Source organism: Peromyscus maniculatus, chromosome 12, assembly GCF_049852395.1.
Source record: "Peromyscus maniculatus bairdii isolate BWxNUB_F1_BW_parent chromosome 12, HU_Pman_BW_mat_3.1, whole genome shotgun sequence".
Taxonomy (NCBI): domain Eukaryota; kingdom Metazoa; phylum Chordata; class Mammalia; order Rodentia; family Cricetidae; genus Peromyscus; species Peromyscus maniculatus.
The window spans coordinates 49,725,393-49,742,553 of NC_134863.1; the positions used below are offsets into that span (position 1 = coordinate 49,725,393).

The 17,161-nt window shown below is 43.0% G+C and overlaps 1 protein-coding gene and 1 long non-coding RNA gene across 3 annotated transcripts in view; one reads left to right on the plus strand and one right to left on the minus strand.

The window, feature by feature from the left end:
- Positions 1–17,161, minus strand: part of Crybg3 (crystallin beta-gamma domain containing 3) — a 113,878-nt gene that overhangs the window by 56,771 nt on the left and 39,946 nt on the right. The window contains exons 3-7 of the mRNA XM_006981606.4: positions 15,720–16,150; positions 4,310–10,451; positions 2,748–2,792; positions 2,355–2,470; positions 891–1,038 (exon numbers count right to left, since the gene is read on the minus strand). Of these exons, the coding sequence (XP_006981668.3) occupies positions 891–1,038; positions 2,355–2,470; positions 2,748–2,792; positions 4,310–10,451; positions 15,720–16,150 (6,882 nt within the window). The remainder of the gene's footprint in view (positions 1–890; positions 1,039–2,354; positions 2,471–2,747; positions 2,793–4,309; positions 10,452–15,719; positions 16,151–17,161) is intronic.
- Positions 5,686–13,904, plus strand: LOC143268140 (uncharacterized). 2 transcript variants are annotated; one of them, XR_013043788.1, is made up of 2 exons: positions 5,686–5,824; positions 13,532–13,904. It is a non-coding gene; the product is annotated as an uncharacterized LOC143268140 (long non-coding RNA). The 2 variants fall into 2 exon arrangements; XR_013043787.1 differs by lacking the exon at positions 5,686–5,824 and adding an exon at positions 7,666–7,773 and having other exon boundaries at positions 13,532–13,701.

A 17,161-nucleotide genomic window follows, 5' to 3' on the forward strand; every position in this document is an offset into this window, starting at 1 on the left:
TTGTGCGGCATTTGTTTAGGGATGTAAAGATGCATTGCCTTGCCTGCCAAAGGAACCTGATTGGTCTAGTAAAAAGCTGATTGGCCAACAGCTAGGCAGAGGAGGGATAGGTGGGGCTGGCAGGCAGATAGAATAAATAGGAGGAATAATCTAGGCTTGAGGAGAGAGAGAATGAATGAGAAAGAGAGGGAGATGTCCAAGGCCAGCCAGCCATGGAGTAGAACACACAGAATCAAAGAAAGGTAAAAAGCACTGAGGCAAAACAGATGAGGAGAAACAGGTTACATTAGGCTATGAGAGCTAGTGGGACGAGCGTTAAGATAAGGCCGAGCACTCACAACTAATAATAAGTCTCTGTGTCTTTATTTGGGAGCTGGTTGGCAGCCCAAGAGAAAGCCTGCTACAGAGGCTCTCAAAATGTCTGTTAGAGGACCTCACTCATCTTCGGTAACTTTCTAACAGAAAACTAAACAGCAACACTTTCACTTCCTCTCCCAGTTTCTCCTTCTCTAATATGCCCGGCACTTTCACACAGGCAAACATATATGCAACACGGTCATGCTAAGCAGCAGTATTTACATTAGAAAAAGATAGATTTGGAACTACTACCTTTTTTTCTTAAAGATTCCAACAGTGAGTATACCTAGCATTTTATCTATGTCAGATAGAGATATATACATACGTGTATATTTTATCATTTTAAATTATTAAATTTGCAAGTTTACATTTTTTAATTTTAAGTCACTGGCTTAAACACCTGAGATGTATAAATTTAAACAGGAAGATTAATACATGAGCACAACTATTTCTTAACACTGTTAGGCCACAGCACAACTTAACTACTTGATAAAATAAAAATAAAAATAACGGGACACGAACGGCTGCTTTACCTTTAAGACGCGTTTGATTGAGCCCAGCACAAAGTTTCTTTCTGGGTGCTTCTTGTTCTGGAGGAGCCAGTCCCGATTTAACACCTTTTCCCCTTCTTCCAACACACATTTCTGACCTTGGAAATAGGGCTTCTCATACAGAATCCAGCTGAGCAAACAGAAGCACAAGGGGCTGGTGAACCGACTTCTCTAACAAAGGGTACTGAGTAGGTCCCAGATCACTGTATGCATTTTTTTTTTTAATTTTTTATTTATTTTTTTTTTTTTTTGATTTTTCGAGACAGGGTTTTTCTGTATAGCTTTGCGCCTTTCCTGGATCTGTAGACCAGGCTGGCCTCGAACTCACAAATATCCACCTGGCTTTGCCTCCCAAGTGAAGGGATTAAAGGCGTGCGTGACCACTGCCCGGCACTGTATGCATTTTTTAAAGCTAGGTTAGCTCCTGCGATTAGCATATAATGTTACTTTTGAAATAATAATACAGACTAGCATGTTTAAAAACATCTGTGCAAATTAGAAATAAAAATACCGAAAATGGGAGGGGGCTGGAGACATGGCTCAGCACCTAAGGGAACTTGTTGCTCTTGCAGACGGCCTGACCTCAGTTCCCAGAACCCACATGATGGGTCACAATCATGCATAACTCCTCTGACTTCCCTCCTCTGACTTCCACAGGCACCAGGCATGCATGTGGTGCACCAACATATATGTAGGCAAAGCACTCATACATACAAAATGAAAAACATTAAATACAATTTGAAACACTGTATCACAATAGAGGCCTGAATACACATTTATGCACAAATACACTTTAATATGTCACATACACAAAACTTTACATTTATATAAAAATAATTTAAGGACTCCAAGATATGTTTCCGTCTTAATTTTTCTATCACTGGATACTACAGATCTTTCATGAAGACAACACTACATCTCATTGTTTACAGCCCACATACTGACCAGGGCTAACCTAAACACTAGACACGGAAACTCTGGCTCCAGTATGTCCATGGGGCAGTGTCCGTAAGAACAAAGGAGGTTTTCCCTCATTTTTAGACCACACTAGGAATTCCTGAGTTGTTGAGCATGTCAACTATACAAATGACTCCATGTGGCCTTCACATTCCACAGCGTCCCACAACTCTGAACTCATTTTTTCAAAGCCATGTTTCATTCATCTTGACTTGCAAATCTATTTAGATAACACTACAACTGTAAAATGACCCTCGTGGTACACATTCGGTCTTGCCATCCACTGCAGGCATTAAGAACTAAAAACAGCCTGTGTAGTATGTCACAGTGAATGAAAGGAATGAGTTCTAAAACAGTGATAATGTTTCAAATACCCTAGTAAAATGAGGAAAGAGAATATGACGTTAACAAAGAGTACAAAAAGCACAAACGTAAGAAGTCATGGTTAATCTGAAACACTAGGCTGCAACAGTTCAGAAGGGTTCTTACCAGCCCCTTACAACTTTTATCAGGGCCCCGTTCGGGAAAGACCACGTGGTAGCATCGGGAACATTACAGTAGACCTCTTGTTTATATTTACTTCCATGGAGATCATAGATAATCATCTGCAACATACAGTAAACAGAGGTGGGAAGGGTGACGAATTTTAAGAATGCATAGCAAAGTTCAAAACGTCACAGAACATAAACAATAAAATTCCCTGCATGAGTGAAGCAAATGTGTGCAGTAATTACTGCAGATGTTCAATCCTTAAGTTGAAAAAAAAAATTAAAAACTCTCACTGTCTAAGTCAGTCAAAAAGTACTGTCTTCAATTCCACACGCCTTGAAGTAACCAAAGTTTCAGCAATTATATCAGACCACAAGACAACAATATGCTTACCTTCCCAGGCCTTGGGTTACACCTCAGAGTTTTTGTGTCAACATTCTGAAATAGTAAAAGTGGAAGAACTAAGTGAGATATAACTGGGGAAGGAATCTACACACACACACAGAGTTCACATTCTTCACAGTTATAAACCCAATTTGTCACACACTTATTAGATAACCATGCCATGTAGACTAGACTAGAAAAACGAACTGTAAATATAGAAGAAAGTAACATCACGTTCCTGCCTTCAAGAAGTGCACAGCTCGGAGGAGCCAACAGATGATCACGTTCCAATAATGGTTTAAAACGTGGACCTGGCCCCAGCAGGGAGCAGAGGCTGTGGGCTAGCGAGAAGGCTCAGAAAGGGCTTCTTGGAATGCGTGGCATTAAGAGAACTTAAAAGAACAGGATTTTAAAGAGTGAAAAACTGGAGTAAATAACAGCGGAGGAAATATTCCAGGAAGAGAGCTGCCTGGATAGTCCCTTGGGGTGGAAGAAGGGAAAAGTATAGGAGTGTGGAGAGAAAGCGGAAAACACAGAACCCAGATGGTTGCATCCATGAAGAGGGGCTGCTGTATTTGATAAGCAGTGAGCACAAGAAAACCAACATTTCATCTAATACCATCGTTTATTTTAAAATCATCTTGGCTTTTAGGGTAACTGTTCGGTATCTAACTATTACTAAGTTACTAAGGCAGTTCAGGGTCAAGAAATAGGCCTTGAGGATTCTCTAGCAAGTTCCATGATATTGGTAATGCCAACAAAGAAAGCTCCAGGCTCAAAGAATATCCCATGTTAGACATTTGAGTATTTCTAAGCCAAGGAAAAATGTTAACTGAAGCTGAAAGCGTTTTTTTCCAGCTATGATTTGGCTTTTTTTTTTTTTTTTTTTTGTTTTTCTTATGAGGCTGCTTAGCACCCTACCTTGTGAGAAGCGCTTCACCAAAGGGGGTGTGATTACGCAAAGAGGTAAAAAAACGTTACTGAACAGAAATTTTCATGACATAAATAACATTATCATACATAGTAACTTGAGAAATTCAGTAAATTACCACTTCATTTACACTGAAATATTAGCCAAAGACTGTGAAATAACTGGTTTTGATTAACAGGGCCTCTACATTCCAAGCAATTTTGTTTTCTTGTTGTTAGCAGATAACTAAAACATACGCTATGTAAAACATGTCATAATCCTCAAGTTCTAAAAAAAAAACCCTGAAACTTACTCCTCAAAGTAACTGGGGTGTGTGTGTGTGTGTGTGTGTGTGTGTGTGTGTGTGTGTCTATGCGTGTGCTGAACCCTGTCCTTGTATGCTAGGCGACCACTCTACCATTGATCTACACACACACACACACACACACACACACACACAGAGCTCTTTTTATTTCTTTTCTTTTGACACAGGGTCCTTTATCGGGCTAGCCTAGACCTTGCAATTCTCCTGTCTTCACCTCCTGAGATTCCAGGCCTCCACTACTGTGCTCCTCTCAACACATGGGCATTCTTTATAAGCCTTCAGACAGTCTCACCACCTAGAGTTCTGCATCAATAGCTAGAAATCACAGTCACTTACCTCTCTATACGGACTCAATCTGCCTGCATGGTCTTGGACACGGAAGTATTTGGACACTGGTTCCTGAAAGCCGCCACCAAATCTGGTTCCTGTTTCTGAGGAATGAGTCCTAGAAGTCTGCAAGTACTGATGATAGGCACTCTTCAGAGAAGAGTGCAACTTGGACGTCAGGTCTGATTTCTGTAGCAGTGACACCTTTTCTGGCCACAGGCTAAGCTGAAGATTGGAGGTAGTTGGTTCCCTGGACTCTACATAGGACTTGGAGAGTCCAGCGCTTTCCAGGTCATCATCAGGGTAAAAAGTGATGGAAGGATCTGCCAAATGGAAGGTGACACGCTCCCTCCTTTCAGCTCTCAAACCTTTACTTGAAGCGGCTGCTTCCTCCTCCTCCTCCTCCTCCTCCTCCTCCTCCTCCTCTTCCTCCTCAGCCACCTGTCTGTCATCTCCATCGAAATTTCTCTGTAAGCGCTCTGACACCGACTGTAGGAGGGACAGGACGGACGAGGGCTGGTTTGCACTCTCCCTTGATTTCGTGGAGCCGTGGTGACCAGGCGAGACCTCGCTGGACAGAACGTCCTCCTGGGAACTGTCATCCTCGTAAATGGGACTCAGGGCTAAGGGATAAATTTTGTACCTTTTGGCTTCCACTGATAAGAACATTTCCGAATTGTCTCCATCAAACGCCTCACCCAGTTTACCTTCTTTTTCGAAATGATGGACCAGGTCAGTTCTGCTCTCAGACCTTTCACACGCTAGGCCAGGCACGCTGTTAGAGGAGTCAGGAAATATGACAGATTGTGTTCCTCTTAATTCTGTAGGAGCATACTTGCCTTCCTCCTGAAGGGGCTCCTCATACAAGATCGTAAAGGAAGAATTGTCTTGTTCATCCTGAGAAATAAAGGCTAAGTTCGACTCTTCCTTTTCATCCATGTAATCCAGATCTCTCCTCTTGTCATAGACTGCAGTAACAGACACGATCTGGTTGAGCCTCACTACCGCGTCCTCCTCTTGAAAATCTGGCATTGCCAAGGCTGGGTAGCCCTCATAATCCTTACTTAACGTAGGAGATTCATAGCCCCTGAAATGCGAAGCGACTCGGTCAGTGTGCAGTACCAGTCCTTCCTTTACCTCACCAGACAGCTCGTCTGTGTCTTCAACACTTTTCTCCATGTACTCTGGAGGAACACCCTTCTCACTTTGTAAGAAAGGACACATGGCCTCCACTTGCGAAATGGTCACCTCTGGCGGTGTTCCATTTGTTCTCTTGGTGGCTACCTCTGTGGGTAACACGTCGGGGTTCTCAATGCTGCCTCTAGAATTTTCTGGGGCCGTTACTTCCATTTCCATCTTAGAAGGCATGGATGCGGTTGTTCCATTTGACTGTTCGGTATCTCCTTGGACTCTGTTTTCCAAAATCCCCAGGGAAGAGTGGACTGTCTTGTGGCAAGTTCCTTTCATGTCTAACACAAATGGGACTGCCGCAGCATTTCTCAGGACATCTTCAGCATCCTTCCGGTAGGTACTTTCCATTTTCGACACCGGCCTCTCTCTCTTCCCACTAACCCCGTCAGCGTCTTTCTGGTAGACATTTACCACTTCTAACCTAACAGGTATCCATTCAGTTTTGTCCGCATCTCCTTCAGAGTCCTTTGGGTAAATATCTTCCATTTCTAATTCGACAGGCATCACATCGGTCTTTGCAACATCGCTTTCCTCGTCCTCTTGGTAAGTGTCTTCCGTTCCTAACGTCACGGCTGCCACCACCTCAGCTTCTGAAGTGATCCCCTCACCATCTGTTTGGCAGATATTTTGCACTTCTGACATAACAGATGCGACCCCTGTCTTCCCCACGTCCCCTTCGGCGTGCTTCTGGTAAATATTTCCCATCTCCACTGAAACAGGGGTCACCTCAGTCTTGGCAATATCTCCCTCCGCATCCTTTGGATGGATGGTTTTCATTTCTGACATAGCGGGCATCACCTCAGGCTTGCCAGTATCCCCCTCGCTATCCATCTTATAAACTTTCTCCATTCCCAAAGTGGCAGGCAGTTCCTCGGGTCTTTCCGCATGTATCTGAGCATCCATTTGGTAGACGTCTCCCCTTGTAAGAATGTCAACCTCTGGCTCAGCTTTTGCAATGTTAAATTCAGCCTCCTTCTTACATGCTTTCTCTTTATGTGACATAAGAGGGGCCGCTTCATGTTTCCTAATATTCAGTTCAGCATCCCTTTTACTTAGTTTTCCCATCTCCAGCATGGAAGGGATAAGCGTGAGTTTCCCTACATTCACTTCGTTATCCTTTTTGTGTGCTTTCCCTAACTCTGACATCGCAAGGGGTGTGCTTTTACTATGTCCTGGCAAACTTTTTTCAGATATGCATACAAGGCTGTCGGACAGACTGCTCTTGGAGGTGCCGGGCACGTGGACATCATCATTGGCAAACGGAGGCACGTTGAAATCTAACACAAGAGTTCTGGCATCGTCCGTTGCCATTTTGTGGTTACCCACACACTCTGTTTCTGCTGCCTTCTTACAGTCCTCGCTGACGAATGCATGGGGCCACACTCTGTCACCTAACCGTGTATGGAAGATGTCTTCAGCTTGCAAAATAGTCTCTGATTCCTGCAAATTGATAATATCAGACTGTCCAGCTCCACTTACCAAACCTGGGGACTGTTGACAGGGAACAATCTCTCCTTTAATTGACTCGGTGCCACTAACCAAGTTACTCATGGAGGAGAATTTACCTGATACTTTATTTTCACTAATTTCACACGTGCTTTGATTTACTGCCTGTTCTGATACCAAGAACTCCCTAACTATACCACGTGGTTTAACGCCACCACTGTTCAGAATCCTTGAAGTGTTAGCCTGAGGTTCAGAAGCCCAGGTATTTTCAGGATCACTGAAATCATCACTTGTCAAATTTTCTTGGGCTGCAGAAATAACCTCATTGACTAATTCACTGCTCTGTTCTTCTAACAAACAAGATATATCCACACTATCAAAATCAAAAAGGAGACTTGTCTCACCAACTGCAGGTGAAACACTGTCCTTCTCTTCTTCTTCGACTTCTGACATATTTCCCACACTGCTCTCTTCCAAACACTCTTTCGGTTGGATCCCTGTTAACGCCACTTCGGATGGGATCTCTCCTTTCCCAGTCCCTGGATTCAGGACGTCATCTTTGGCTGGACGCCCCTGGCAGGTACCAACCGTATGTCTGGATTTCAGTTCTTCCCTGGCAGAACTGACAATCTCCTCAATCAACGTGTCAGCTTTTGAGAGTAAACCACTTTTGAGTAAAAGTTGGTCATGTGCTCGTCTCCCTGCTTCTGTCCGGTCAGCAGAGGCTTCAGAACACTGCTGGCCTGAGCTGTTAACTGACACTGGCGCCCCAGCAACTGTTCCTGTCTCTGCCTTCATGGGGCTGCCAAAGGAGGCAGTGGCTGGGAAATCAAGAGGTACCTTCCTAGTCTCCGTCCCCAGATATCCCTGACAGGGCATCACTTCTGCCCCTTTTGGGCTGCGCGTCTCTAATTCCAGATAAGAGCTACTATGGTCCAGCCGGTCAGTAACAGAAGCACCTTCATGTGTGAGATTTACAGTAACTTGTAAATAATCAAAATGACTTGGGGGGTCATGCGAGTTGGCTGCCGGGCTATCTCCTTTTGAGTGGCAAGAGGAGGAAGATGTGGTCCCGGCACTCAGGAGAGGAGAGTTTTCTCTGTGAGATGAGGCTTCCCCTTCTGAGCTCAGCAGAGAGGGCACATGGAATGAGCTAGAGTCCTCGGGTGTAAACACATTTTTCTCCAAATAGGCATCAGAACCCAGAAAAGATGAATATCCTTGTGTGTTGTCGTTTTCTTGGAACTTTGGAGAAATATTATCTGAACTCAGATCTTCCCTTTTAGAGACATTAGAACTCTTTTCAGTCATACAAATAGCTAAAGATGGACTGATTATGCACATGTTAGCTTTACAATTCTGTGCTATGGGCCTCGTGGATTCCTCCTCTGGACCAAGAGGTACAATCCCAGGCTGACTGCCTTTGAGCAGAGAAGCAGGGGCGTCTAGGGTGTCTTTCTCTGTTTCTTGTACACTGTGACATTGAGAGGAAGGAGAAATCCCAGCCTGCTGATTCTCTTTAAAGCCACCACCTAAACACATCTCTTTAATCTCTTTGTGGTGCACTGATTGCCCATTTCTGTCCTTTTCAATCTCTAGAGAATTTAATTCTGATAAAACAGTCTCAGCTAGCTCACCTGCAACTGTTAACTGAGGAGAAGAAAGTTCCTCCTGAGAAATGTCTCTGGGTTCTGCTGGAGAAACAGAAAGTTTGGACAAGGCTTTTCCTTTTCTAGAATTCGAGGCAACAGGGAAGCTGCTCTGAGCATCATCCTCCACTTGGAGTGGCATTTTAGCAGTTTGGGTTTCCAAGGAAAGATAATCAGACTTCTCTGCTGCGGGGCTACCCGCTCTAGTGTCTGAGGACATTAACTCTGCTTTCTTGGGACCATGAGATAAGACAGAATTGTGGTCCTCTGAGACACCTCCATGCTCAATGTCCAACAGATCCACCCCAGCTAAATGAGTGCCAGTGGTTATAGGACCTAAAGGAAACTTGCACTTTTCACTATCAGGAAGGGTTTCCTTGGACTCAACAATCACAGATGCATGTCCAAGGGGAAGGGCAGGATTCGCCCCGTCTGCAGCCTCAGAATGATTTCCCACAGCGTGACACTCACGGGGATGAGAGAAAATGTCACCCTGTCCAGTTTCACTGGACAGAGACGGCTCCCTCTTTAAACCAGGGAAACCCGACCCGCAGAGCGTGTCGACTCCAGAAGCCAAGGCAAGAGGAGGTGAGACACTGCAATCACAAGGTTTATAGTCAAGGTTAAGGGGTGTCTCAGCATCAGGGAACACTTGGGCTTTTTGTGGATTCTCTGTGTGAAAAGCAGATTCAGAAACAGGATTCAGTTCCGGTGCTATCTCACTTTCTACGCATGCTACACCTGCTGAGTCATTCATGTACTTCACACAACCAGGGTCCTCTTGATTTTCTCCCATCCTGTGAGTTTTGGCAGGTAGCGCCAAACCAAGCCTTTTGGTTTCTGTTTCACACAGTGGCTCGGTATCTTTGGGTAAGGACTCAATTCTGGCTTCTGGAGCTCTTGCATGACTTAGAGTTGTGGGCTCACCCCCCGAGGCACCTTCTGTTTCTTGCGTGATTTCTGAAACCACATTTTCCTGTGAGTCTCGGGCAGGTAACTCCTTTCCTTCGTTAACAAGTTCTGAGCCTGTCACGGCATGTCCCTGGAGAGCAGTAATGCTGGTGTGATTGACATTCCGCCTGGATGGGCTCTCCGCAGCTGGCTTGTCACAACAGTTACTCTCTGGCAACCGTACATCTTCGTGCCTAATTGATTGATTTGGACTTGACAAATTTGTACTTTCCACTTTGGTAATGTCACTCCCATCAGATTTACTACAAGGGAAATCAGAAACAGCAGGTCTCCGAGGCTCAACATGTTCCTCTCTCGGCACTGACATCCCATCACTCATCGTGGAGCTGCTTTCTCTCAACGTCTTCTCTGTTGCAGTTTTTCTCTGAAATTCTGGACAAGAGACCTGGCTGCTTTGACTTCCTATAAACAACGACGGCGACGGACATACCAAACTACTCTCAGTAGTTTGTGAGTCAGATTCCCCAACAACAGAGCTGGGGTTAGACACAGAAGAAGGGGAGGCCCAACGTCTCCCAGAACCCCCATGGCTATTTTTATCTAAAATTGTCTTAGATGAAGCAATCATCTGCAAGTCTGGGTTATTTTCCAGATGGCTTTCTATGTTGAGACTTATTTGGCTGCAGCCAGAGACTTCTGAGGGACCTCCAGGCAAACATCCTTTTGGAGCGACCTCTTTGCTGGCTGAGGACAATGGGGCCATCACAGTGTCCATTATACTTCTAGAGCCAGAGTGTGCGTGTGTACTTGAGTCAGAGCTTTCGTCTTCTCCGTCTAAGTGATTCACAGTTTCCAGCACCGTCTGTTGCGTCAAGTACTTCCTGATTTGTGTGGGGCCTCGATATGTGGCATATGTCACTGAAGGCTTCTCTGGTTTACCAACAGTGTCTTTCCTGTGAAAAGAGACAGCATGGGTATCAGGCAACATTAATTATTAACAGTATACCAGCAAGTGTGAAATATAGCCTTCAAATACCACGTCCATGTATTCAGTTTTAGAGAATATTCTAGAAATTTTAGTTATAAAGTTTACCTGTTTTATTATAAATATTGAAGATTTGACAAGCAGGGTGTAATTATTAACTCTGCATTAATGTTTGAGTTCCTTAGAACTGTTCCTTTGCATCTCACTGCATATACATTTCTAATTGTGGGTAATAGAAAGAACACAGAATGACAAACCAAGCCCTGGGTTCTTGTTCTAATCCCCAAACATCCTACCCTAATGGAGCACAATGGCTGTGCTTCATGTTGGTACCATTAAACTTACATATTACTTACTGATTCCTCCAACAAATCAAAACACCAGAAGCATCTATCTATGTCTCTACTTTTTCATGTGAATTTGCATGGCAACGCTTTGGTGCACAAGTTGGAGAAGTTTTAGAGAAAAACAAGATGTGTCTGTCACTCACAGTTAACACTGAATAGGCATTAATTCAATCAATGATAGAGTTCCGGGCAATTTCCTCTCACATTAAGTTTTTCAAATATTCAACTTGTAGTAAGTCCTACATTGCCTGGGTGAATGCAGACATCACAGTGGAGTTCAGGACGGGCTGGAGGACCAACTGCAGCAGGAAGGTCCTGATGTTCTCACCGTCACACTTGCTGTGAAGAACCTACCTCTAAAAGAATCTACCTCACATAGAAGAAGCCAGGTTGCTTTGTCGCTCTGTGTAAACATCATTCCTAGTCTTTTCATTTTTATCATCAAAGGGAAACTGACCCTAATCCTAAACTCCAAGACTGAAGCTCATCAATCACCTCCACCACAAACAGAACCCTTCTACTAAAGATGGACATTTAGTCTCTGAGCTTCAAATTCACAGGCCACAGTATTCACCGAATTAAGTTATAAAGAGCTAGGAAGTTTTCCCCCACTATTTTATTAACCATCTGAGGGGACAAGGTGTGCCACCATCAGCTCTGCATATTTAAATATTTTACAAAATACCTAAAAAAACAGCATCTATGAAATGCCTAGTGTGAAATAATGCATGGCTAATAATTATTCTAAATGTTAAGCAATCTTCCTCAGACTAATTATCGTATTTGTGATTTACTTTTTATGTGTATGTATGTGTGTCTGAACGTATGTATGTGTGCCGTGTGAATGCAGGTGCCTGTGAGCATCAGAGGATGGCATCAAATCCTTGGAACTGGAGGTGTAGGTATTTGTGAACCACCTGACCTGGGTGCTAGGAACCAAGGCTAGGTTCTCTTCAAGAGCAGCAAACGCTCTCAACCACTGAGCCATTTCTCCAGTCCCTAACGTCTCAGTTCTTAAGAGTGATATTAAAGTGTTTAAGTTGTAAATTCATATTAAATTTACAATGCGGGACCCTGAATATAGAGATAAATGGTGGAAATATTCTTTATGTGACTTTTTCAGGTAGCACCTGCCACAATCTAAAATATTACTATAGAATCCATATGAAAAGTGGAAAAATGTAGTTAGTATTCCAATACCTTTAAAAATACAGTTCATCTTTACTTTTAAAGCAATGTTAAGGAAGCTAGATATATCTCAATGATAAAGCCAATGATAGAGCCAAGTACCTCTCCTTCAGCGTATAAAAACTTCAGCATACATCTTAAATTTTATATCTCTTAAATATATCTTAAGTTTTAGCTGAACTAGTTTATTTCACCTCATATAAATGCTGGCTCCTAAAATCTTACCACGCCGTAACTGTAGAGAAGAAAAAAAGTGTGTTCCATTCATTAGTTTTACTGTCCATTATAAATTAACCAAACTAGGTCCCTACAACAGTGGCGTTAGTTACAGCATGAGTTTCAGACAAGATCAAGAATTTTTAAACAAAGCCTGACTTTGCATAAGGCAGTCTTTCTAAGAAAATGTAAGAAGACACAAACGGGGCTGGAGGTATGGCACATGATTGAAAGCACTTGTTGCTCTGGCAGGAGACCCTGGTTCCATTCTCTGCACCCATGTGGCAGTTCACAACCACCCTTACTCCAGTCTCGAGGGATCCAACACCCTCTTCTCTGCTGTGGGATGTTCGGTATGGCAACTGTTAATAAATAAAACACTGATTGGCCAGTAGCCAGACAGGAAGTATAGGCGGGACTAACAGAGAGGAGAATTAAGGGAACAGGGAGGGAAGGAGGAGACTGCCTGCAGCTACTGCCAGGACAAGGAAGATGTAAGGTACCAGTAAGCCACAAGCCATGTGGCCAAGTATAGATTGATAGAAATGGGCTAAATATAAGAGTAAGAGCTAGACAATGAAAGGCCTGAGCTAATGAACAAGCAGTTTAAATAATATAAGCTTCTGAATGTTTACTTTATAAATGGGCTAAGGGACTGCCGGGACTTGGCGGGACCTGGAGAGAAAACTCCAGCTACACTTCTAAATTCTGCAGGGACCAGGCAGGCAAATAGTGCACAGACATACATGCAGGCAAAATAGTCATACATACTCAAAGTATTCATGTTTGAATATTCATGCAGAATATTCAAAACAGTCATAAAATAAAAACAGGCAAGAACAGATAAAGGTAGTGTTACTGGCAAATCCCATATCAGCATACGTAAGTTTTTCAGAAAATATAAGAACCTTTCAGAACAACATACATCCAGATATCAGGACAAAGAACAGCTTCTATCATGTTTTTTTTTCTTTTAAAGTTATAATGTTACTTAAAACTATATATACTTAAAACCTATTTTCAATAGACTATACCTTTTTTTCCAAAATATGGCCCAAATTCAGAAATGGGTAACTAAAGGAATGTATATGATGCCAATGAAACAGGAAATAATACATAGGAATCACAGCTTTATTTACCATGTACAGTAAATGTAGGGAACTTGTAACCAGCTCTGTCTGAACTAGATCTCAAAGCATTTTATCCTGCACAATAATTACAAACTTATTATAACAATGTCTTGTACAGTTCTGGAGCTTTGAGAAGGGAATCAGTATTATACTTTTTATATTTCTAGGACTTTCTGCATAATTTCAACTACGATGACTTTATTGTCTTGGCTTAAAATTCTAAACAGATCATCTTCTGCGGCACCCTGGATGGAAAGACTACATATTTGTAACTCAAGTGTGCATTCATTATATTAAGCAGCTGCCATGTTTAAAGCATAGAACATCAAAGTCGCAAGCCTGGCTTTATGCGTTATAATTAGTTGCTTCAGTGCTGAGCAGCTATCCTGCCATGATTTAAAGGGTCCGTCGGCCACCACCGTCCACTCTCTACACTGTTGTTTCACAGGTTACAGCAGAATCACTATAGCTGAATAATGATAAGAACATAAAAAGATCCTATTTTCTCATTATTCTTAAATAAAATAGAGCTGCTAAAAACATGTGACTTTATCTCTGGGCATGGTGGTACTCAGTACTAGCATTTGGGAACCAAAGGCAGGACTAACTCTGAGTTTGAGGCCAGCCTGTTCTACATAGCCAAGGCTAAATTAGTCTCACAACAAACAAACAAAAGCTAAAAGGCTTATCTTTCACAAGCTGAACAGAGAAAAGAGAATTTCATATATGTAATTATGCATGTGATATACAGCTTATTCTTTATCCAAAAAGTATATGCCCCCCCCCCAAATTATACAAATAAAGGAAAAATACTAAGAGATTACAAGTGTTTACAAAAACAGGCCTACATGCCCAAGACAGCACTACATCCTGTGAACGTTTCCTCAGCCTTTCTATGGGGTGACAATGTACACAGTATGGATACTGTATGTGCTACAGTATGGATCAACCTGATATACCTGGTATTTCAGCTAAAGACGTATCGTTTACCAAAGAAAATTCTAGCAGCCTGCAAATAACAATCAGGCTTTTAGAAAACATATTTAATAGCTGGCTTTGGAAAAACATGACTAAGTTACTCTTGAAGCAATATTGATTTTCTTTCAAAGCACATTCTCTTTCATGATAGGGAAGATTTTTAACTGTTTTATGTAAAGGAAAACAATACAACTAACAAAGTTGGTTTTTTGAAAAGAGCTACTTGACAAAATAGCTTTTCATGATGACTGGGAACCTGTGTGTGTGGGGGGAAACAATAACAGAAATTAACCGACATGAAGGCACAGGGACTGTCTCTACTCCTCAGTAGAGCTCTTTTGTTTAATGGCATAGATGCTTAAAGCATTTCTCTCTCCATCAGAGGAGAGTCTTAGTCAAGGAGGAAAGGGTCGGGCAGTGGTGGCGCACGCCTTTAGTCCCAGCACTCGGGAGGCAGAGGCAGGCGGATCTCTGTGAGTTTGAGGCCAGCCTGGTCTACAGAGTGAGATCCAGGAAAGGCGCAAAGCTACACAGAGAAACCCTGTCTCGAAACCCCCGCCTCCAAAAAAAAAAAAAAAAAAATAGGAAAGGAAAAGTACTTGACATAGTCCTGACAACATGGGGGATGGAAAATACTCTGTCTAGTATATTTGAGTGTAAGAAAAAAACAAGTTTATACCTGTTCTTTAATCAAACAAAGAAAAAAATGGGGGTTGAAATGCTCCTTAAATTCAAACAAGCGTCTTTTATTAAAGCTCTGTAAGAGGTTCATAAACCCAGTTTCATGAATGGAGTTGATTTATTTTTAACCCCTTTAATTGGATTCCACCAAACAGAAGAAAGAGGAGGAACAAAAGAGGGAAAAGGAAGGAAGGAAGGAAGGAAGGAAGGGAGGGAGGGAGGGAGGAAGGGAGGGAGGGAGGGAGGGAGGGGGAGGGAGGGAGGGAGGGGGAGGGAGGGAGGGAGGGAGGGAGAGAGACAGAGAGAGAGAGAGAAAACACTGAAGTAATGGGACTACAGAGCTTGACCATCAGTTACTGGGTGCACAAGCAGCGCACGCTCCCGGTCCTGACACAGTAGCACTTCACAGTTGGAAACGCTCATGCAAGGGAATCTTGAATTTAAGATAATTCTTCAACTAAGCCAAATTTAGTGCTAATAAGGTGTTAGTACTACCCCCTAAAGGGGCACAACAAGCCTAGGGACAGAGAATATACACTATCACATCATCTGGAATCTGGCAGGGAAGACTATTACAGAACACCTTTTCCAAGTTCTTCAGTTAATGAGGACTACCACGCAGGTTCATAAAGCTAGGTCCGAAAACTTAGGGTTTTTTTCCTTTCTGTTTGTTGCCCAAATAACTTTCAAACTTACTTTGGCGTATCAGCGGTTTCCTGTTCGCTGTCTTGTGTTGTATCCAAAGAAAAGGCATCAGACAGTTCTGAGGAGTTGGACTCTGGCTCATCCACAGGAAGCACTGGAATCATCACGGGGCAGCCGGCAGTCTCCTCCTCCCTGAGGATCCCCTCCTCAGGAGGGCCACTGGGAGCCTGTGGGCCTTTCTCAGATTTATCTTGGTCATCTTTGAAAGAAGATTGCTTAAATTCCCCAAGAGACGACTTTCCTGAGATATTGAATAAGTTCCCAAGAAAGTGAAAAAAGCTTTCTTTTGGCTGTCGCTCACTCTCTCCTGTTTTGGCATCGGACGTGGAATTAGAAAGGTCATTTGGCTTCGGGGGATCGTCCAGCATTGGAAGAATGGCAGGCTGTTCAGCATGGTTCCCTCGGTCCTCACCTTGGGGAATCTGAAAACAAAATAAATTAACATCACCATAACAGACTAACTGGACAGCTAGCGCATGGCGGAGGCCAGGGACACGCGTGTGCCCCAAACCCTCAGCTTGCTTTTCACGCTGTTTACAACCTTTAGATCAGAGTCTGTGCCGCTTAAATAAAGCTGCATATTAGCATCACAAAGGGAGACATACGGTGCTCCAACACCCCAAACAGGAGTAACCAGTCCAGGTCTGGAGGAGATGGCAGCAGAGGTTGTAACTAGGTGATGCTTCTTAGAGGAAGCGAACCCCTGAAGGGAACCTAAAAGTTGGCTATGGAATGTCTGTCTGTCTGTCTACCTGTCTGTCTGTCTGTCTCTCCCTGTGTGTATAGTGAAGCATTAGCTTTTAAGGAGTTTACAAATTAATGAAGATGGAAAACTGAGAAGAGTGAGAATGGAGATAAGGGACAGATCACAGCAAAGCTTACAGGTACTCAAATATGCCCTTGACCACTGTAGAGCTTGAGGGTATTACTTCAAAAACTCAGTCACTATACATATAAACCCACCCTGACTGTATCATTTCGGCATGGTATTAATTCATGATGCTCTTGTAGTACGAAAAACTGTTCCCCTAGGTGGTCAAGAAAGACCATAACATGGTACACCCAATTCAGAGTAAAGACCCACTGAGACTCTTTATGGTAAAACATTTAGTCGTGACAGGGAATTCCATGCAAAAGAAGGAGTGTACTGGGCATTCTTTGAAGACATTGAACATTTTCAGAGGCATTTTACCTGCTCCAAATTCAACTGTCAGTAAAGCATACAAACATTCATGTGAACTGCTCAAGCTAAGATTAAACCAGGAGAGCAAAGAATGTGCTGGCATTTCACCTTACACTCTGCCGGGATGCCAAGAGCCTCAAGCAAATGTGCCAACTCACCCTGCCTCCTAAACATGCTTGCTCACATAGTTGCATACTTGGAAATGGAATGCACACCCAAAAGTATCTGTCACTCACCATGCTCAAGAGTC